General features: G+C 41.9%; 1 protein-coding gene across 2 annotated transcripts in view; it reads left to right on the top strand.

Moving 5' to 3' along the window:
* Positions 1-23,301, top strand: part of raver2 (ribonucleoprotein, PTB-binding 2) — a 144,079-nt gene that overhangs the window by 13,501 nt on the left and 107,277 nt on the right. For both annotated transcript variants that reach the window (XM_068037310.1, XM_068037311.1), the window contains exons 2-4: positions 7,414-7,480; positions 16,056-16,525; positions 22,639-22,827. In XM_068037310.1, coding sequence (XP_067893411.1) covers positions 7,414-7,480; positions 16,056-16,525; positions 22,639-22,827 — 726 coding nt within the window. The remainder of the gene's footprint in view (positions 1-7,413; positions 7,481-16,055; positions 16,526-22,638; positions 22,828-23,301) is intronic.

Below are 23,301 nucleotides of genomic sequence, written 5' to 3'. Positions count from 1 at the left end.
TCTGCTGTCCTTACCTCGTCTGGCCTACATGTGACTCCAGACACACAGCACTGTGGTTGACTCTTACATGCCCTCTGAAATGGCTTAGCAAGCCACTCCGTTGTATCCAACTGCTACGAAGTATATAAAAAGGAATGAAACCGGATGGACTACCCGGCATCGACCTAGGCACCGGAAACAACAACGGCAAACTCAGCCCTGTCGACCCTGCAAAGTCCTCCTTACTAACATCTGGGGGCTTGCGCCAAAGTTAGGCGAGCTGTCCCACAGACTAGTCAAGCAACAGCCTGACACAGTCATGCTCACGGAATCATACCTGACAGACAATGTCCCAGACACTGCCATCACCATCCCCGGGTATGTCCTGTCCCACCGGCAGGACAGACCCAGCAGAGGTGGCGGCACAATGGTATACAGTTGGGAGGGAGTTGCCCTGGAAGTCCTCGACATCGACTCCGGACCCCATGAAGTCTCATGGCATCAGGTCAAACATGGACAAGGAAACCTCCTGCTGATTACCACCTACTGCCCTCCCTCAGCTGATCAGTCAGTACACCTCCATGTTGAACAGCACTTGGAGGAAGCACTGACGGTGACAAGGGCACAGAATGTACTCTGGGTGGGGGACTTCAATGTCCATCACCAAGAGTGGCTCGGTAGCACCACTACTGACCGAGATGGCCAAATCCTAAAGGACATAGCTGCTGGACTGGGTATGCGGCAGATGGTGAGGGAACCAACAAGAGGGAAAAGCATACTTGACCTCATCCGCACCAATCTGCCTGCCGCAGATGCATCTGTCCATGACAGAATTGGTAGGCGTGACCAGCGCACAGTCCTTGTGGAGACAAAGTCCTGCCATCACATTGAGGATACCCTCCATCGTGTTGTGTGGCAGTACTACTGTTCTAAATGGGATAGATTTCGAACAGATTTAGCAATACAAAACTGGGCATCCATGAGGCACTGTGGGGCAGCAGCAGAATTGTACTCAACCACAATCTGTAACCTCATGGCCCGCCTGGCATATCGCCCACTCTACCATTACCATCAAGCCAGGAGACCAACCCTGGTTCAATGAAGAGTGCAGGAGGGCATACCCAGAGCAGCACCAGGCATGCATCAAAATGAGGTGTCAACCTGGTGAAGGTATAACACAAGACTATCTGCATGCCAAACTGCCTAAGCAGCATGCCATAGACAGAGCTAAGCGATCCCATAACCAACGGATCAGATCTAAGCTCTGCAGTCCTGCCACATCCAGCTGTGAATGGTGGTGGACAATTAACTAACTGGAGGAGGTGGCTCCACAATTATCCCCATCCTCAATGATGGGGGAGCCCAGCACATCAGTGTGAAAGATGAGGCTGAAGCATTTGCAATAATCTTCAGCCAGAAGTGCCAAGTTGATGATTCATCTTGGTCTCCCCCCTGAGGTCCCCAGCATCACAGATGCCAGACTTCAGCTAATTCAATTCACTCCGCATGATATCAAGAAACGACTGAAGGCACTGCATACTGCGAATGCTATGGGCCCTAACAATATTCTGGCAATAGTACTGAAGACCTGTGCTCCAGAGCTTGCCGAGCCCCTAGCCAAGGTGTTCTAGTACAGCTGCAACACTGATATCTACCCTGCAACGTAGAAAATTGCCCAGGTACGTCCTGTACACAAAAAGCAGGGCGAGTCCAACCCGGCCAATTGCCACCCCATCAGCCTACTATCAATAATCAGTAAAGTGTTGGAAGGTGTCATCAACCGTGGCATCAAGTGCCACTTGCTTAGCAATAACCTGCTCAGTGACGCTCAATTTGGGTTCTGCCAGGGCCAATCAGTACTGACCTCATTACAGCTGTGGTTCAAACATGGACAAAAGAGCTGAACGCAAGAGGTGAGGTGAGAGTGACTGCCCTTGACATCAAGGCAGCATTTGACTGAGTATGGCATCAAGGAGCCCTAGCAAAACTGGAATCAATGGGAATCTGGGAAAACTCTCCGCTGGTTGGAGTCGTACCTAGCGCAAAGGAAGATGGTTGTGGTTTTTGGAGGTCAATCATCTGAGCTCCAGGACATCACTGCAGGAGTTCATCAGGGTAGTGTCCTAGGCCCAACCATCTCAGCTGCTTCATCAGTGACCTTCCTTCAATCATGAGGTCAGAAGTGGGGATGTTCGCTGATTGCACAATGTTCAGCACCATTCGTGACTCCTCAGATACTGAAGCAGTCCGTGTAGAAATACAGCAGGACTTGGATAATATCCATGCTTGGGCTGATTAGTGGCAAGTAACATTTGTGCCACACAAGTGCCAGGCAATGACCATCTCCAACAGGAGAATCTCACCATCTCCCCTTGACATTCAATGGCATTACCATCACTGAATCCCCCACTATTAACATCCTAGGGGCTACCATTGACCAGAAACTGAACTGGAGTAGCCAAATAAATACTGTGGCTACAAGAGCAGGTCAGAGGCTAGGAATCCTGCGGCAAGTAACTCACCACCTGACTCCCCAATGCCTGTCTGCCATCTACAAGGCACAAGTCAGGAGTGTAATGGAATACTCTGCACTTGCCTGGGTGGGTGCAGCTGCAACAACACTCAAGAAGCTCAACACCATCCAGGAGAAAGCAGCCCTCTTGATTGGCACCCCATCCACAAACATTCACTCCCTCCACCACCGACGCACAGTGGCAGCAGTGTGTACCCTCTATAAGATGCACTGCAGCAACGCACCAAGGCACCTTCCAAACCTGCGACCTCTACCAACTAGAAGGACAAGCGCAGCAAATGCATGGGAACACCACCACGTGCAAATTCCCCTCCAAGTCGCATACCATCCTGACTTGGAACTATATCGCCGTTCCTTCACTGTCGCTGGGTCAAAATCCTGGAACTCCCTTCCTAACAGCAACTTGGGTGTACCTACCCCGACATGGACTGCAGCGGTTCAAGAAGGCAGCTCACCACCACCTTTTCAAGGGCAATTAGGGATGGGCAATAAATGCTGGCCTGGCCGGCGACATCCACATCCCATGAATGAATAAAAAAAAACGTAAAAGAGCTTAATTGACAGTAAAGTATGACCTTTTTTCTTAAATTCGTTCATGTCTTGTAGGAATGGCCATCGTGCTGTTAGGGAGGGAATTCCAGAATTTTAACCCAGTGACAATGAAGAAATAGTGATTCTGTACCAAGTCAGGATGGTGTGTGGTTTGGAGGGGAGCTTGCAGGTGGTGTTCCCAAGAGACTCCTGCCCTTGTTCTTCTCGGTGGTAGAGGTCATGGGTTTGGAAGGTTCTATCGAAGGAGGCTTAGGAAGTTGCTGCAGTGCATCTTTTAGATGGTACACACTGCAGCCATGGTACACTGGTGATGGAGGGGGTGGGGGTAATGTTGTAGGTGGTGGATGTCGAGCTAATCAAGCAGACTACTTTGTCCTGGATGGTGGCGAGGTGCATTTATCCAGGCAAATTGGGAGTATCCCATCACATTCCTGACTTTTACCTTGTAGATGGTGGATGGGCTTGGGGGAGTCAGGAGGTCAGTTGCTTGCTGCAGAATTCCTAGCCTCTAACCTGTTGTAGCCACATTATTTATATGGCGGGTCCAATTAAGTTTCCAGTCAACGGTAATCCCTACGATGTTGATGGTGGGGGAATCAGCGATGGTAATGCTCAGGGGAGGTGATTAGATTCTCTCTTGTTTGAGATGCTCATTGCCTGGCACTTGTGTTACGTGAATTTTACTTGCTAACTATCAGTCCAGGCCTGGCTGTTGTCCAGATCTTCCTGCTTGCAGTCAGGGACTGCTTCACTTTCTGAGAAGTTATAAACGGGAATGGACACTATGCAATCATCGGCAAACTTCCCTAATTCTGACCTTATGGATGGAAGGTTATTGATGAAGCAGCTGCAGGTGTTTGGGCCTTGCACACTGCCCGAGGAACTCCTGTGGTGATGTCCTGGAACTGAGATGATTGGCCTCCAACAACCACAACCACCTTCCTTTGTGCTATGTATGACTGCAATATTGAGTGCTAAATGAGAACAAAATATTTATTGGAAAAATTTAGTTCATGGATTTGCTTAAGGTTAATCGAGTTTGAGTAACTTGCATTCTTTGTTGAATTAATGGACCAGGTTGGTGTGTATGTGGACTTTCAAAAGGCATTTGATAAAGTTCTGCATAATATACTTGTTAGCAAAATTGAAGCCCATGGGAATAAAGGGCAGTGGCAATGTAGATATGAAATTGGCAAATAGACCAAGCAGAGAGTAGTGGTGAAAATTGTTTTTCAGACTGGAGGGAAAGATAGAGTGGTGACTCCCTGGTATTGGCTTTAGAACCACTACTCCGTTTGATGCATATTAATAATCTGGACTTGTGTATGCATGGCCTACTTCAAAGTTTGCAGCGAGGATGCTAACACTTCAGAAGGACAGAGACAGACTGGTGAAGTGGGGAGAGACGTGCCTGATGTAATTTAACATGTGAAGTAGTGTATTTTGGTAGGAAGAATGAGGAAAGGCAGTATAAATGGTACAATTTCTTAGAGACTTGGGGATATAAGAACGCAAAATCTTTGAAGGTGGCAGGCCAAGTTGAGAAGGCTTTTTTACAAAAGCTTACAGATCCTTGGCTTTATAAATAGGCAGAAAATGCAAAAGCAAGGAAGTTAAGTTAAACCTTTATAAATCATTAGTTAGTCCCCAGTTGGAGTATTATGGCCAATTCTGTGCACCACACTTTAGGAAGACTGTCAAGCCCTTTGAGAACATGCAGAAATGATTTACCAGGATGGTACCACAGATGCAGGACTTCAGTTATGTGGACAGACTGGAGAAACTGGGGTTGTTCTCAGAGCAGAGAATGGCAAGGGGAGATTTAATCGAGCTACCCAAAATTGAGGAGTTTTGAAAAAGTAAATAAGGAGAAATTGGTTCCAGTGACAGAAGGATTGTAACCAGAGGGCACAGATTTAAAATAATTGGCAATAAAACAGAGGCAAGCTGAGGAAAGTTTCTTCTATAGAAACATAAAAAAATAGGAGCAGGAGTAGGCCATTTGGCCCTTCGAGCCTGTTCTGCTATTTGATAAGATCATGGCTGATCTGATTGTGGCCTCAACTCTACTCCTGTCTACCCCCATACTCTTTAACTCCCTTGTCAATCAAGAATCTACTAACTCAGCCATAAAAATATTCAATGACCCTGCCTCCACTGTTCCCGCTTTCTCCCCTATAGAATGCTATCTTTTAGAATGCACTGCCTGAGCAGTTGCACAATTTTAAACATTCAAATCCCACCATGACCTCCCCCCCCATCCCCCCCCCCCCCCATCCCCCCATCTCAGTATTCTCTTCCAGTCCTACAACTGTCCAAGGTATCTGTTCTCCAATTCTGGCCTCTTGCGCATCCCCAATTTTAATTGCACCATTGGCAGCTGTGCCGCCACTGGCTGAGGCACTAAGCTCTGGAATTCCCTCCCTGAACTGCACCACCTATTTACCTCTCTTTCCTCCTTTAGACATTCCTTAAAGACTACTTCTTTGGCCAAGCTTTTGATCATCTGCCCTAATAATTCCTTACATAGATAGGTGCCAGCTTTTGTTTGATAATGCTCCTCTGAAGTGCCTTGGGATCTTTTGCTATGTTAAAGGCTCTATGTAAATGCAAGTCATTGTTTTTCTTGAGAGGGTGATGCAAGAGGATTCAATAATAGCTTTCAAAAGGGATTTGGATAAATACTTGAAGGGAATAAATTTGCCAGGCTATGGGAAAGGGCAGGGGAATGGTACTAATTAAATAGTTCATTTGAAGAACTGACACAGGCCAGATGGGCTGAATGGTCTCCTGTGCTGTATCATTCTGTAGTAGATTCTACAATGGAATACAGTAAGTATTCATTAAATATTATAGTTGAATAGTAAAGTTCTTCTTCAAACAAGCTATGTGCACAAACTAAGCAGACTGACCATACCAAATCTATGATGATTCAGTAAAAGGTGGTACACCCTGACTGTATCTGTCAGCTTTCTTAACTGAGGGTTGCAGATTTAACTAGGCTACAACTGCCCCTCTATTTAAAGTTTGAAAAGTACAGCCATTGTGATTCTTGTTACATCAGTCATTTAGATCATTATGATGAAGGATTATTACAGACCAAATAACCTAAAAGGGTGAAATGAATAAAAAAACAAAGGTTCTTTATTGAACTATAATGAGTGTTACTTCCTTATCACCTTTCACAAATATGCTTTATTTAACTGTGGAATATCACTTCCTTATCACCCAGCTTCACTTTTCACAGATGTAGCCTTGTAAAATTGTTTTTTGGAACTAACAGTTCCATGATTAAATTTTCTAGCAATTAGATGGTGTACCATAGGAATTAATTGGAACTACAAGCTTTTTAAATTATTAGAGAAAGCTGAGAGGTGACCTGTAGGTCGTAAAAATTATAGTGATTCAATAGGGTAGATGTAGAGATGTTTCGACTTTCCATTTCCACTGGGAGTCCAAACTAGGGGTCATAAATATAGTCACTTCTAAATCCAATAATGAATTTAGGTGAAATTTCTTGGACCCAGAGGGTGGTTAGAATGTGGAACTTGCTACCACATGGAGATGATGTAAATAATAGAAATGCATTTAAGGAGAAGGGAGTAGAAGGATATGCAGTTAGGGTAGATGAAGAGGAGGCTTGTGTTGAGCATGAACACTGTTTTGGACCAGTTGGGCAGAATGTGTTGTGAATTCTGTGTATGTAGTTAAAACATATAGCCATGCCCATTAATTAAACAACAAAATAATGTTTATGTACCTTCTAACATTTCTTTCCTTTGCAAAGTGACCTGTTTTGTTTAGTAATGCCTGTGATATGCTTTGGGACATTTTATTATGTTAAAGGCACTATATCAGTAAAAGTTATTGTTGCTGCTGTGTGACATCTAACCATCACAGTGATGTCATACATCCCCATGATCACTGTGAAAATGAATAGAATGGGATCACACTTGCACTCTCTCAGATCCTGAATGTTCTCAGGGTCTTTGTATATTTATCAGAGGATTGTTTACATCAAAAGGGTAACTAAAATGCTAGTGTTATAAGGTCAGTTGGAATTGGTGAGTTTCCAGTCAGCACAATATTTTAATAGAATCTAATAGCTTCAATATTAATCGTACATGCAGGTAAAATAATGTAATTGTACTTTTAATTCTGATGTAATGTTATGACTATATTTGCATTCTAAATCTGATATTCAAACCAGCCCAAAGAACTGTTCTTATTTATCTGACCTTTGAACAGTTGCTTCTTCACAGTGCATTTTAATCTTGATTATTTTGTTTATTAAGCATTTGAATGTGCTTGATGTGGATAGCTAATTTTTATTCTATTTCATGATTTAGGAAGTACATGAACTGCTCAAAGACTATGAATTGAAGTACTGCTATGTGGATAAGAACAAAGGAACTGGTAAGCTGGGATTATTTTAAATGTTTGAGAAATGGAGCTTAACCCTGAGATATCATTCGGGAGGAATTATACAGTATTTGGAGAGGGATAATTTTTACAATTTGGCCTCTGGACTAGATATTGCATCCTCTGGTGGTAAACATACTTCCAATCCTTTGCTGCTGTTTGTTAAGGCAGAGGCCTAAGAGTTTTTTGCTCATGACTGTTCAGTAGGTTTCAATTCAACAGCAGGGGATCTCGGCGATGAGAGTATACTGAACTTGTGCCACAGCATTCTTTGTTGAGATAAGTTTAAAAAAAAATGTTCTTCTGGCTCTTCCTCTAGGACATGTCACTACTCAGCTTGACAACAGTTTTTGAATTGGATTCTGATGTCGGTGTCAGTGTGTAGGATTTTAAAAGATGACAACTTCCATTTCCATTCCAGACCTAAACTGGGTAGAGATGAGAAATGATAAAGGCAAGAAGTCACGTGGGAGTGGTGTACAGGTCCCCTACCAGTAACCACGTTGTAGGATAGGGTATAAAGGAAGAAATAATGGGAGCTTGTCAGAAAGGTACGGAAAAAATCATGGGGGATTTTAATTTACATATAGACTGGAAAAATCAGATAGGCAAAGGTAGCCTAGATGAATTCACAGAATGTTTTCAGGATAGTTTCTTAGAACAGCACGATCTGGAGCCAATCAGAGAGCAGGCTATACCAGACATGGTATTATGCAACGCGATAGGATTAATTAATGACCTCATAGCAAAGGTGCCCCTAGGCAGCAGCGATCATGATATGATTGAATTTTACATTCAATTTGAGGGAGAGAATAGTGGGTCTAAGACTAGTATTTAAAACTTAAATAAGAGCAATTATGAGGGCATGAAAGCAGAGCTAGCTAAAGAGAACTGGCAAATTAGATTAAAGGAGATAGGTCAATTGAGATGCAGTGGCAGACGTTTAAGGGGATATTTCAGAATACACAGAATAGATACATTCCAACGAGAGAGAAATATTTCAAGGGGAGGACCCACCATCTTTGGTTAACTTAAAAAGTTAGATGGTATCAAACTTAAAAGAAAAAGCATATAATTGCGCAAAGATGGGTAGCAGGTCAGAAGATTGGACAGAATATAAATAACAGCAAAGAATGACAAAGAAATGAGGGAAAAATTAGTGTACTATAGAAAGCTAGCTAGAAATATAAAAACATAGTAAGAGTTTCTATAGATATTTAAAAAAGAAAAGAGTTGACAAAGTGAGAGTTGGTCCTATAAAAAGTGAGTCGAGAATTAATAATGGAAAATAAGGAGATGGCAGATGAATTGAACAGGTATTTTGCATTGGGCTTCACTATAGAGGATACAAGTAACATCCCAGAAATATCTGTAAATCAGGAAATGGGAGGGAGGGGAGGAACTCGGGAAAACAAAAATTACAATCACCAGGGAAGTGGTACTGATCAAATTGTTGAAACTGCGTGCTGGCAAGTCCCCAGGTCCTGATGGACTTCATCCTACGGTCTTAAAAGAAGTGGCTAGTGAGATAGTTGATGCATTGGTTTCAATTTTCCAAAATTCTCAAGATTCGGGGAAGGTTCCATTAGATTGGAAAATAGCGAATGTAACTCCTTTATTCAAAAAGGGAGGGAGACAGAAAGCAGGAAACTACAGGCCTGTGAGCTTAACATCTGTCTTAGGGAAAATGTTAGAAGCTATTAATGTTATAGCAGGGCACGCTGAAACATTCAAAGTAATCAGGCAACGCCAACATGGTTTTGTGAAAGGGAAATCATGTCTAACCAAATTATTGGAGTTCTTTGAAGAAGTAACATGTGCTGTGGATAAAGGGGAACCGGTGGATGTACTGTACTTAGATTTCCAGAAGGCATTTGATAAGGTGCCACATCAAAGGTTGTTGTGGAAAATAAAAGCTCATGAGGTAGGGGTAACATTGGCATGGGTAGAAGATTGGGTAGCTAACAGGAAATAGGCATAAATGGGTCATTTTCTGGTTGGCAAGATGTAACGAGTAGTGTGCCACAGGGATCAGTGCTGGGGCCTCAACTTTTTACAGTTTATATCAATGACTTGGATGAAGGGACCGAAGGTATGGTTATTAAATTTGCTGATAACAAAGATATATAGGAAAGTAAGTTGTGAAGAGGACATAAGGAGGGTACAGAGGGATATAGATAGATTAAGTGAGTGGGCAAAGATCTGACAAATGGAGTACAATGTGGGAAAATGTGAAATTGTCCATTTTGGCAGGAAGAATAAAAAAAAGCATATCTAAATGGTGAGAGATTGCAGAACTCTGAGCTGCGGAGGTGCTGGGTGTCCTCGTGCATGAATTGCAAAAGTTTTTTATTCATTCGTGGGATCTGGGCGTCGCTGGCTAAAGCCCATCCCTAATTGCCCTTGAGAAGGTGGTTGCGAGCCGCCGTCTTGAACCACTGCAGTCCATGTGGGTTAGGTACACCAACCGTGCCATTAGCAAGGAAGTTCCGGGATTTTGACGCAGCAACAGTGAAGCAACAGTAATATAGTTCCAGGTTAGGATGGTGTGTGGCTTGTAGGGGAACTTGCAGTTAGTATGCAGGTACAGCAAGTAATTAGGAAAGCAAATAGAATGTTCTCACTTATTGTGAGGGGAATTGAATACAAAAGGAGGAAGGTTATGCTTCGGTTATACAGGACATTGGTGAGACCACATCTGAAGTACTGTGTACAGTATTGGTCTCCTTATTGAAGGAAGGATGTAAATAAATTGGAAGTAGTTTTGGCAAGGTTTACTAGACTAATAACTGGAATGGGTGGGTTGTCTTATAAGGAAAGGTTGGGACAGGCTCGACTTGTATACACTGGAGTTTAGAAGAGCAAGAGGTGACTTGATTAAAACGTATAAGATCCTGAGGGGTGTTGACAAGGTGGATGTGGAAAGGATGTTTCCTCTTGTGGGAGAATCTAGAACTAGGAGTTGCTGTTTAAAATTAAGGGGTCAACCATTTGAGACCAAGATGAGGAGAAATTTTTTCTCAGTTTTGTGAGTCTTTGGAACTCTCTTTCCCAAAAGGTGGTGGAAGCAGAGTAGGGTCTTTGAATATTTTTAAGACAGAGTAAATAGATTCTTGATAATAGAGGGGGTGAAACGTTATTAATGTAGGCGGGAATGTGGACTTGAGATTGCAATCAAATCATCCATGATCTTGTTGAATGGCGGAGCAGGTTCAAGGGGCCGAGTGGTTTACTCCTGCTCCTAATTCGTATGTATGTTCGTATTTAGCTCAATGGCAGCCAGCTGGAAACAGAACCATCAGATACAATTGGGAGACCTAATGTAGTACACGTCTAAGGTTGCAGTTTGGTCTGGAAAACTAGGAAGGAATTCTTTCAGGAGGATGCATCAAATTAAAGTTTTTTTTTCCTCTGCTCTCCATCTGTTTCTCATTTTATTTCTCTGTCTCTTTCCTCCACCCCCCCTCCCTCCAATGAAGTAATTGAAATTAAGCGCTTTAAATGTCTGTCATTTCAGGGGGAGAGGTGGAGGATATATCTGTTATTAAATCTAGAGTCTTCAGAGCTCAGTTTCAACACTAGAAATTGGTTACTGAATTTATGCTTGGAGCTACAATAACATTTTTTGATAAGTAATTTAGCTGTAACCACGGGCTCAGTACTTAAGTGCAAATGCAGACATTTAGATTGCTTTTTTTTCACTTTAGGAAATCCTAATTAAGCCAATGATGAATAATTATCTTTTCTCTGATGGTTGACACCAGCGTTAAAATAATGTAAAGCTCACAGGCTTTAAAGAGTGTTTTTGAAAAAAAAATTCCAAGTGTGGAGTGTTTTTCCAAGTCTTTTTTTTGTGCCTAACGGATTCAGCTTTCAGAGATAACCAGGCTCAATCCCTTTGATCTGAAACCTGATCTAGAGTGAAAAATAATCTGTGATACCATGCTTTGGCAAGCAATAGACTCATTTATTGTTTCTTTCCGTGTAGCTAAAACACTGGCATTTACCTGACGATGTGGAAAATTATGCCAGTTGGTCCTGTCTGCAAAAAGCAGGACAAGTCCAATCCAATAAATTATCAACCTATCGGCCTACTTTCTGTCATCAGCAAAGTAGTGGAAGTGCCATCAAGCAGCACTTGCTCAGTTTGGGTTCCACTAGGAGCACTCATCTCCAGACCTCATTATAGTCTTGGCCCAAACATGGACATGAGATGAATTCCAGAGATGATTGCTCTTGACTTCAAGGCGGCAGCCAACTGAATATGGCACCATGGAGCCCTAGTCAAAGTGATGTCAATGGGGATTAGGCAGGAAATTCTCTCCAGTCATTGGAGTGATGACTGGCAAAAAGGAAAATGGCTGTGGTTTTGGAGACCAGCATCTCATCTCCATAGCATTGTTGTGGGCATCCTTCAAGACAGCATCCCAGCCCAGCTATTGCATCAATAACTTTCCTCCATCATTAAGTCAGAAGCTGGGTTGTTCGTATATGTTGGCACAGTGTTTAACTCCATTCATAATTCCTCAGCACCACTTTCACAAGGGCAATTAGGGACGGGCAATAAATGCTGGCCTAAGCTAGCAAGGCCCACATCCCGTGAAAGAATTTAAATTTAAGATAATTGGCAGACCATACCCTCAAGCAGCAAGACCTGGACTGGCAAGGTTGGAACTGATGTATGGAAAGTAACATTTGCACCACAAAGGTGGCAGGTAATGACAGCCTTCAATATAAGAGAGCCTGACCACCTCCCTTTGACAATCAATGATATTATCGTCACTAAATCCCCTACCAACAATGTGCTGGGTGTCGCCAATCATGAGAAGCTCATGACCTGTGCCGAGGCTGGTTATTCCATGGCGATTGATTTCACCTCCTAACTCCCCAAAGCTTCTAATGACCTATAAGGCACAAGTCAGGAGTGCAGTGGAATACTCTAGTTGCCTGATGGTGCCGATGCAACAACATTCAAGAAACTCAACACCATCCAGATAAAGCAGTCCCTTCCATCAGCAATCCATTCACCAGTTTAAGCATCCACTCCCTTCAATATGTACTATTTACAGCATACACTGCGGCAAGTTAACACTTCATAAATAGCACCTCCTAAACCAGTGACTGCCACTATCAAAAAGAACAAGGGCAATAGATGAATGGGATTAGGAAGAAGGCTTTAAATAAATCATATACAAGGTGTATGTGATTTTGAGATGTTCGTAATTGCGCAGATGGCAATATCTGCACATTCTTTTCAAAAGGGAAAATAAGCTTTCCCTATGACTCAGTTTTTAAGTTGCAATATGGAACTGAATCAGGGCAATTCCAGGCTAAATTTCAAGTCAGTGCTGAGTCAGCTGATTTCTTTACAAAGCAGTAGAAGTGTTAAAATTGGCCACAGTATTCAGGACTAGAGAATAGAAAGATTGGTTCCTTCACACTTGTTGGTTATTCCATATGTGGGGATATTGGGCAATGAAAATATCAAGCTTTGCTTTGTTGCTGCCATGGTCAAGCACCACTTTCTCAGGACAACTGGCTTTTCCAGCAACACACACATCCCAAGAATTGCAGGGGTGCGGGGCGTGGGATCGAGATTGCGTGCGGATTAGCCACTTGGCCGCAATATTGGGAATGCCAGTATTTCTGGAACTATACCCTGGCTCGAATCAGTGCCTTGAGAAAATTAGAGAATAACCTTTCAGCATTTCTACTCCCTGTTCCCTCCAGTGAGTGTAAGGAGGTGGTTTGTACTAGTGTATCAAGTAAAGGGTGTCAAAATGGTCCATTTTCTTATGGCATTAATGACCAACTGTAGAACAGAAGCCTGTGATCATGTCTAGTTGTTTGCCAGTGAAATGCTTTAGGCAATGAGGAAAGAGAGAGAGAGAGAGACAAGCAGTCATGCGCACCAACAACATCCTTTGCAGAATGAGGAAATGGTATCTAAGAGAATGAGCAGATATGATTAAACAAACTATTAAGTTCAAGGAATAAATTATTCTACTTAAAAAGACGTGTAATTGCTACAAGGCTGTTCAACAGTGCAGTCATCGCTCCAATCTCACCAATGCCCCAACTGCACAGATATGCATTTAATCCATCAGAGGATTTAAGGGAAAGTACTAGATTCTGCATAAGACAGGTAAGGGAAATGGTCCATGTATTTAGACGTTAACAGGACTTTGCAGGAATGAATTTAAGGACAGAAGGAAGTCTGCTGATTTTATATCTGTCTGATGTGTAATGGCTAACCTTCATGAATTTTCATTCACCCAAAGTGAAGGATGTCAGTGATATTTCTAGTTAGCATTCAGCACTACAGTTATATTGGACTCGGATGTCAGACAAAACTTCATTCACTATACTCCAACAATGTACTGATCGAATACCCCCACAGCACCATAGAACCATAGGTTATGGCACAGAAGGAGGCCATTCAGCCCATTGTAGCTGCACCAGCTGAAAAAAAAACTAGCTGCCCAATCTAATGCCGCCTTCCAGCACCTGGTCTGTAGCCTTGCAGGTTACAGCACTTGGGTGCATGTCCAGGTACCTTTTAAGAGTTGAGGGTTTCTGGCTCCACCACCGATCTAGGCAGTGAATTCCAGACACCCACCACCCTCCGGACAAAAAATCTTGTCCTCATGTCCCCTCTAATCCTTCTACCAACCACCTCAAATCTGTGCCCCCGGTAATTGATCTCTCTGCTAGGAGAAACAGGTCCTTGCTGTCTATTCTACCTAGGCCCCTCATAATTTTGTACACCTCAATTAAGTCACCTCTCAGCCTCCTCTGTTCGAAGGAAAACAACCCTAGCCGATCCAATCTTTCCTCATAGCTGCAACTTTCAAGCCCCAGCAACATTCTTGTAAATCTCTTCTGTACTCTCTCCAGAGCAATTATGTCCTTCCTGTAATGTGGTGACCAGAACTGTACGCAGTACTCCAACTGTGGCCTAACCAGCGTTTTATACAGTTCCAGCATTACATCCCTGCTTTTGTATTGAATGTGCAATCTCAAAACTCATATTTGAACAGCGTATGCATGTGTACTTTAACCTTTTTGTGCATTTGTTGGTTAAAAGGTAAGACAAAAAGCAGTGAATTTTGATCATTGAATGCTTTGCTTCTTTGGTTATGAAATGGTGATCATGCTGAGTAAATGCATACATGAAGTACATTTACCTGTATGTAAGATGTTTTCTACTAAAAGAAAAAGTGCATGTGACTAAAATGTTGCTGCTGTGCACACAAATGTGGCTTGTAGCAATTTCTATTGGACACGACTGCCTTAAATTTCTGAATTCTATTACAGCATGTGTGCTGATCTTTTGTGGTTTCTGTTTGTACCAGGCAGTGCTGTGTAAGCTAAAAGCTCCAAATGGTGTAGCAATCCAAAGCATAAAAGGTGAAGCCAAACAAAAAACAATTTAGAATGTTGGGGCTCCTATAACCTTGATTGCAATGCATCATAGTTTCAATTTTCAGATTTTAAGGAATATTCATTGTTCTTAAATTCAAGCTTTTTTATCACAATCACTAAACCTTTTCAGGTGTTGACCTAGAGGCTATGTTATGCAATTTGAACAAAATTTAATTTTTTTCATTGAATTTGTAATTGCTGATTAAAATACTATATGCGTGAAGATTTCGTAATTTGGGCGCATACTTTGAATTATGTGCAGTGGCTGGCAAGCAATGTGGTGTTTAGCCTGCTATCAAAGACACTTTTTGAAAGAATCACACCAATAAATCAGCATTCAATTATGGTTAGGCTATTAACTCCCCTTTGTTTGACAAAAAAACAAAATTGAAATGTATTATGAGCTTCAGCTTACCAGACTGAAATGTCTTGTGATGACTGTCTTGGGGAAAAAAACTATCAGAAGCCAGTATTAACATTGTGTTGAAAACAACAAACAAACAAAATAATCAATAAGCTAACATAAGTAAATTTTTCACAGCAGAAATCAGTGAATAAATCTGCCAAGAATATTTGGTCTTCAGACCAATGCAACTTTCAGTCTCTAAGCTGCTTGATGTTGTATGTTGGTCCACTTGTGTCATCTATCCTAATTTAAGATTTCTTCTTTTTCCATTTGCCAGTATTTTTGTTGAAATAGAGCTTCTTGTTGCTCAAAAACATGTGTTTTCTACCTCAAACAGCTTATTTGTTCAAGCCAAAGTAATAAATGGCACCTGTAGGCAATGTTCCTGCTAAGTTGCGCGACTGCACAGTAGCCTGAAAGGTGCCAAGCAGGCCTTGTTCTGAGAAATAGTAAACAGCTGCACAAAAAAAAACAAAGGGTCCGCAGCCCTTTCAGTGTGCGGTCAAAACTTAATTTTGAAGGGAACATTGCCTGTAAGTGAATAAGTGTCTAGTTAGGAATAGAGATTGCATGATAAAGAGAATGAAATGCACTGCAGCACTGGTTCCTGAGTTGCAGGGATCAAGGAAATGTCAATGCCAAGGAAGGTCATTGATCAGAGATGAATATATATAATGACTAGATATCATAGCATCTTAACTTTTTGTATTCTTGATTAAATTGGACTTTTTCTTTCAGCTTTTGTTACTTTGCTGAATGGAGAACAAGCACAGGATGCCATTCACAAATTTCATAAGTCCAGTTTCCAGGGAAGAGAGATATCCATTCAGCTGCAACCGACTGATACCTTGCTTTGCATTACTCAGCTACCATTGTCCTACACTCAGCAACAGTTTGAAGAGCTGGTCCGCCTTTATGGAAACTTGGAGAGGTGTTTCCTTGTTTATAGTGAGACTACTGGCCATTCAAAGGGTTATGGTTTTGTGGAGTACATGAAGAAGGATTCTGCTGCTCGAGCTAAATCTGAACTTATGGGTAAACAGCTGGGGCCTTGCATACTGTACGTGCAGTGGACAGATGTTGATCATCTGTCAGCTGATTTCCTTCATTCAAAGTGCCTTTGCATAGATAAAATTCCCCACGATTACCAGGATTCAAAGGAGCTGACGCAATTCTTCTCTCAGATGTTTAAGCCAGTTTTCTGTCAGGTATGTGGAGCAGTGAGGGAATATGTTCAGGCTGTTTTTGTTCATTGGCATGTACTGTTCACTTCAATTTCAGCAATTGTAATATTTTTGAATTGTATATGAAGCATTATAAATCATACGAATTCAATAGCATTATTTTGTAGCATTGAGAAACCATGGAAATCTTTCTCCTGCTTGGTGTCATTTATCCACTGCTTTAATTACTCATTTTCTTTTCTATTTTAAACTTTGGTGTTCTGCACAATGGGCCATGGCCTTTTATCTAACTTACCTAATTTTCTGAAAATAAATTTGGGAATTTTGATTTATTAAGCAACCTTGCTTAAACTGTCTTCTATTGATATTGACAAGTATATTTTTATGGAGGAGCTGACCGGACTGAACCAGTTGAGTTTTCATTATTAGGAATAGCATGGAACAAGATTCAGACAATGAAATGTGATACTTCCAAAGATTTATCCACTTTGTCCCACCTTTTTACCAGAGGGAAAGTTGCTACATAAATACTCCTTACTCACTAAAGGCCATCAAACATAAATCCAGAATGTTCACCCATTTTGCACTGTGTAACTTAATCCTGACCTGTCGTCTTCTGTTTCTCCCCTTCTGTTTCTGATCTTTTGTTTTCTCTCTTTCTAAATTTACTAAACATCAATGTTGTATTGAAGTATTGCTCCTCTGACTTGAAATAAAGTACCCATAGTAAATAGTTATGCATAAAATTGGAGGGGGGGTGGGGAACTGTTTCAATAGAATTTCTAGGTTGAATTCAGTAGCTCTGAAAAAATCAGATCGTACCTTTGGAGTGCTGTACTTCAAGCTTCTACAGCAGTCTTTGATTAAAATTCTTGATTGAAGTTCTCCCTGTAATATACTTTGTTTAATGAAAAAGCATTCAGAAACCTTTTACAGGTGTCCAAAAACTGGAATTGTCCGAAAACCGGACTTATTTGAAACTATACAGATGCAACAAGAGTTTATTGTAAATTGATTATAATTACTAGAATTAAACTTGAAAGGACAGAAGGCACAGCTTTTTATAGTATCCTTAAGAGTAATGTTAAGCCAGTGCTTCCCAAGTTTAATTTTTTCTGTCAATTTTTACCTGACTTGTTAAAAGTGCTCTGGTTTTTGTTCAGTGTAATTGGGCCAGTGGGAAGGGATCATGATGGGAAAGTTTCAGCCTTTAAGGCAGAGCATGTGCTGTGAGAAAGTTCCAGAAATGCCAAGAAATGGCGACGACTGGCGGCTCCTCTGCCCTCCACCCCAACTACTCCAAAGGTTAGAGGTGACCTTGGTTCAGGAGATCAGGATGTAGAATCGGTTTGGGTGGAGATGAGGAATAGGGGAAAAAAGTCACTAGTGGGAGTGGTCTGCAGGCCCCCTAACAGATAATCACAATGTAGGACGAAATATACAAGAAGAAATATAAATGCTTGCGATAAAGGGGCGGCAATAATCATGGGTGATTTTAATCTGCATATAAACTGGAAAAATCAGATTGGCAATAGTAGCCTGGATGAGTTCATAGAATGCTTTTGAGATAGTTTCTTAGAGCAGCACATTCTGGAACCAGCCAGAGAGAAGGTTATATTAGACTTGGTATTGTGTAATGTGTCAGGATGAATTAATAACCACAGAATTGTGGGGACGATGTCATTTAAATACTCAGGATAGATGGCTGAGTAAAGTTGCCTCCGTGGTGCCATTCTCGACATGACACTGGAATGTCAGAGCCACTCTGATGGCTGAAAGGAGACCAAGGAAAGGGCAGAGACATACGGCTGCCAATTTTGACCTAGAAATTCAGACATGGCCATTTTTGGGTATGTGGGAGACACAGTGGCGCAGTGGTTAGCACTGCAGCCTCACAGCTCCAGCGACCCGGGTTCAATTCCGGGTGCTGCCTGTGTGGAGTTTGCAAGTTCTCCGTGTCTGCGTGGGTTTCCTCCGGGTGCTCCGGTTTCCTCCCACAGCCAAAAGACTTGCAGGTTGATAGGTAAATTGGCCATTATAAAATTGCCCCTAGTATAGGTAGGGGAATGTAGGGATAGGTGAGGATGTGGTAGGAATATGGGATTAGTGTAGGATTAGTATAAATGGGTGGTTGATGGTCGGCACAGACTCGGTGGGCCGAAGGGCCTGTTTCAGTGCTGTATCTCTAAATCAAAACAAAATCTAAAAACCTCTAAGCAGCGACCACAACCTGATTGAATTTTGCATCCAGTTTGAAAGAGAGCAGAGTGGGTCTAAGACTAGTATTTTAAACTTAAATAAGGGCAACTGTGTGAGAATGAAAGCTGAGCTAGCTGAAGTGAACTGGGTTACTGGGCTAGGAGATAGATCAATAGAGAAGCAGTGGCAGACATTTAGGGGGATATTTCAGAATACTCAGAATAAGTATATTCCTACCATAAAGAGAAATTCTAAGGGAAGGATCCACCATCCGTGGTTAAGTAAAGAAGTTAAGGAAAGCATCAAACTTAAGTGCCCAGCTATAGCCTCCTTTATGATCGATATATTGCACAAAGATGAGTGGCAGGTCAGATGATTGGTCAGAATATAAAGAACAGTAGAGAATGACTAAAAGGTTAATCAAGAGAAAGAAATTAGAGTATGAGAGGAAGCTAACTAGAAATGTAAAAACGGATAGCAAGAGTTTCTACAGGTATTTAAAAAGGAAAAGAGTAAGTAAGTGAGTGTTGGTCCTCTAGAAAGTGAGAATGGGGAGTTAATAGATAAGGATAAAATAACCAAATATTTTGCTTCTGTCTTCACTATAGAGGATAAAAAAAACATTCCAGTAATAACTGTAAATCAGGAGGTGGCAGGAAGAGAGGAACTTGGTGAAATTACACTCACCAGGGAAGTGGTACTGAGCAAATTGATGGAACTGTGGGCTGACAAGTCCCTGGGTCCTGATGGGCTTCATCCTAGGGTCTTAAAGGAGGTGGCTAATGAGGTAGTAGATGCGTTGGTGGTAATTTTTCAAAATCTGCTAGATTCTGACAAGGTTCCATGGCAAGGAGGAAATATAACCCCTCTATTCAAGAAGGGTAGGGGGGCCGGTGGGGGAGGCAGAAAACAGGTAACTATAGTTAGATTGATGTCTGTCTGGGGAAGGTATTCGAATCGATCATTAAGGAGGCTATAGCTGGGCACTTAGAAAAACTCAAGGTAATTGGGAATAGTCAGCATGGTTTTGTGAAAGGGAAATCATGTTTAACCAATTTATTGGAGTTCTTTGAAGGAGTAACATGCACTGTGGATAAAGGGGAGCCCGTTGACATACTATACTTGGATTTCCAGAAGGCATTTGACAAGGTGCCACATAAAACGTTATTGCACAAAGTAAGAGCTCCTGGTGAAGAGGGTAACATATTAGCATGGATAGAAGATTGGCTGGCAGAAAACAAAGTATGCATAAATTGGTCCTTGTCTGATTGGCAGGATGTGCCGAGTAGAGTCCTGCAGAGGTCTGTGCTGGGGCCTCAACTTTTTACAATTTATATCAATGACTTAGATGAGGGGAGCAATGGCATGGTAGCTAAATTTGCAGATGACACAAAGATAGGGAGGAAAGTATGTTGTGAAGATGATGAGGTTGCAGACCTCATATAGATAGGTTGAGTGAGTGGGAAAATATCTGGCAGATGGAGTATAATGTGGGAAAATGTGAAGTTGTTCTCTTTGGTAGGAAGAATAAAAAAGCAGAGTATTACTTAAATGGAGGACGACTGCAGAATTCCGAGGTGCAGAGGGATCTAGGTGTTCTAGTGCATGGGTTACAAAAAGTTAGTATGCAGGTACATCAAGTAATAAAGATGGCTAATGGAATGTTATCCTTTATTACGAGAGGAATTGAAAATACAAGTAAGGATAGTATACTTCAGTTATACAGGGCATTGGTGAGCCTACATCTCGAATACTATGCAGTTTTGGTCTCCTTATTTAAGGAAGGATGTAAATGTGTTGGTGGTTCAGAGGAGGTTTACTGGATTGATACCTGGAATGAGCAGGTTGTCTTATGAGAAAATGTTGGACAGACTGGGCTTGTTTTCACTGGAGTTTAGAAGAGTGAGGTGAGACTTGATTGAAGTATATAAGATCCTGAACAGTCTTGACCAGATGGATGTGGAAAAGATGTTTTCTCTTGAGGCTGAGTCCAGAACTAAGGGGCACTGTTTTAAAAATAGGGATCGCCCTTTTAGGACTGAGATGAGGAGACATTTTTTCGCTGAGGGCGGTATGACTTTGGAACTCTCTGCCTCAGAAGGTAGTGGAGGTGGGGTCATTGAATATTTTTAAGGCAGAGATGGATAGATTCTTGTTAGGTAAGGGAATCAAAGGTTATCGGGGGTAGATGGGAGTGTGGAATTCAAGATACAAACAGATCACCCATAATCTTATTGAATAGTGGAGGAGGCTCGAGGGGCCGAATGGCCTGCTTCTGTTCCTAATTCTTATGTTCATAAAACGCCCTCTGCTCCCTGTCCCAGGGCTGGCTCCAGTCAGCCAGCGAAAATACTCGGGTGGGTAATGAGCCGAGGCCCATGGCTATCTTTGGGCTCTGGCTGACCCAGAGGGCAGTCGCCGGCTCCATGTGCTTGGGCTGTCAGCGGCTTAGCGCCGGGAGCTGGAGTGTTGCAGCTTCCGTGTGAGGGAGGCTGCGTTAGGGAGAGAAAGCTGCAGCGGGTCATAGGGCCCCACGAGAAAAATGGAGGAACGCGGCTTTTAAGCTGTTTCCATCTTTGGAATCTCACATTGTTCACAAACGTTTAGCTCACTATCACCTGAGTAGAGGTGCAGAAAGACCTTTGCAAAGTCAATTTTTAACGTCTATAATCATTTATACATACGCTTTGCCAGAATTTATAAGACACAGGCATGAATTATGTGCACTGTGACAACTTGAACTTAACGCTCTTTTCTTCAGTTCTTCTGTTTTATTGTCTTAATTTGGGAAAATCTGAAATCAGCACAGTCCCAAGGGTACTGGATTTTGGACGTCCAACCTGTATTGGTTTTTCACTCAAATATCATTTCAATGCTTTCCTGGCTGCTTCCTCCCAATCCTGCCCTTCAGGTTGCTGTACTGGAACTGGAGAGAAGAGACAGTTTTATTTATGATCACTTGGTGGTCCAGAATAGCATAGTATGCAAAGATGTAGGTGAACATGATTCACCCCACCTCTTCTGACAGTACTGATTCATAATGGAGTAAATTTCCTCAGGTGGAGCAGCTTTCCACTATCTTGCTCTCGTAGCTGTTCTTACGTGCCAAAACAGTGAACATCCACAAGCTATTTAACTTTGGTGGCAGCACAGTGCTGCGTCATCTGATTTTACTTGGCCTCTACACACATGCATTTTTCAGCATGGGTTACTAGTTAATGATGCAGAACACTTACTGGGTTTTCTTTTTTCCCTCCTTTAACCCAGAGGTACTGACTCTGCCAGAAACTGGGAGCTGAATCGGAGATCTTTCTAGTCTGTGCGACTCAGTACCATGTTGGATTCCATGGTTACCAAATAAGCCTTTGAGATTGCCTTTAAATGTACCATTTGTATAATCTACAACTGTCTAAACCCTCCTTGTGTTCCAAGTCTTGCTTGTGTATTGTGCGCACTTGTAATTACAGGATAGTTGCATTTTATGAAGACTTATTGTCTATTTTCATTTTTCAAAAATGGTTCTTTAGCAAACAGCTTTGTTTCAATTTCCTGGCATTGATTTTTTTTTTTTAATTACTGTAGGTATTTGGACTTATTTTCTGTGACCTTTTCCAAACTTGGGAGTGTTTGTCTTAATGGCATTAGATTGTTATAAGCACATATCACTGAGCAAGATTGTCTGAAAAAGTTGTCAGCATACTTTTCATTTGTTTTTCAAGCATATTATTAAATTGCACCCCATTGAATGATTTCTGAAATTTAAAACTTTGTTAATCCCTTTCCACACCACCAGCTCTCTGGGTAGGGTAACAATACCTAGTTTGGAAAGAGGGGAAATGAACTGATCCCATTCAGAAAGTAATCCACTGAATATTGCCTTAAATAGGGATGTAATGTTTTTTTTTAATGCACTTATTTGTCTTCTGTTTATCTGTCAGCTTGCCCAGGGCTCAGGTAGCCATCCTTCTTTTGCAGTGGTGGAGTATGAGACTGCAGACCAAACTGAATTAGTGCAGCAATCCACTGACGGAATGTTTATTGGGGGCAGCCGTGCCCGCGTTTCATTTTGTGCACCAGGGCCTCCGGGCCGCAGTACATTGGCAGCACTTATTGCTGCTCAGAGGTTGGTAAGTCAAGTTTTTGCATCCTTTTTTCAGATAATAAACTGCACTATTAAACTATAGACCTGGAAGAATTTTGACACTCATTCTTTTAGTTCAGTAATGTTCAGTTTTACTAATGGTAACTTTCTGTAGGAACATGAGAAGTCCCATTAGTTTCAAGTGTTGAATCACGAGGGTTGAAGTTGCAAGCCTCTGCTTTTATGTTTTGTTGCAGTAATGTTGATACTTATGTTTTTAAATAAATGTTTTTATGTTAGCATAGATAAAGCAATAGTACATCAACATTTAAATAATTTGGACAACTTGTCAATTTTCCCCCTTTCCCCCTACTCCCTCCTTTTCTTCTTCACCTTCCAAAACCCGAATGGGGTTCAGACAGCCCTGTGGGACCTCACAGCAGTAGCCATTCTTGAAGTGTGAGCCTTGATGGCGGGTTTTAGCAGGCTACTAAGGCACTGCAGTACCACAGTCAAGCCC

This window comes from Heterodontus francisci, chromosome 8, assembly GCF_036365525.1.
Source record: "Heterodontus francisci isolate sHetFra1 chromosome 8, sHetFra1.hap1, whole genome shotgun sequence".
Lineage (NCBI taxonomy): Eukaryota > Metazoa > Chordata > Chondrichthyes > Heterodontiformes > Heterodontidae > Heterodontus > Heterodontus francisci.
This window is presented reverse-complemented; position numbering and strand designations above follow the sequence as displayed.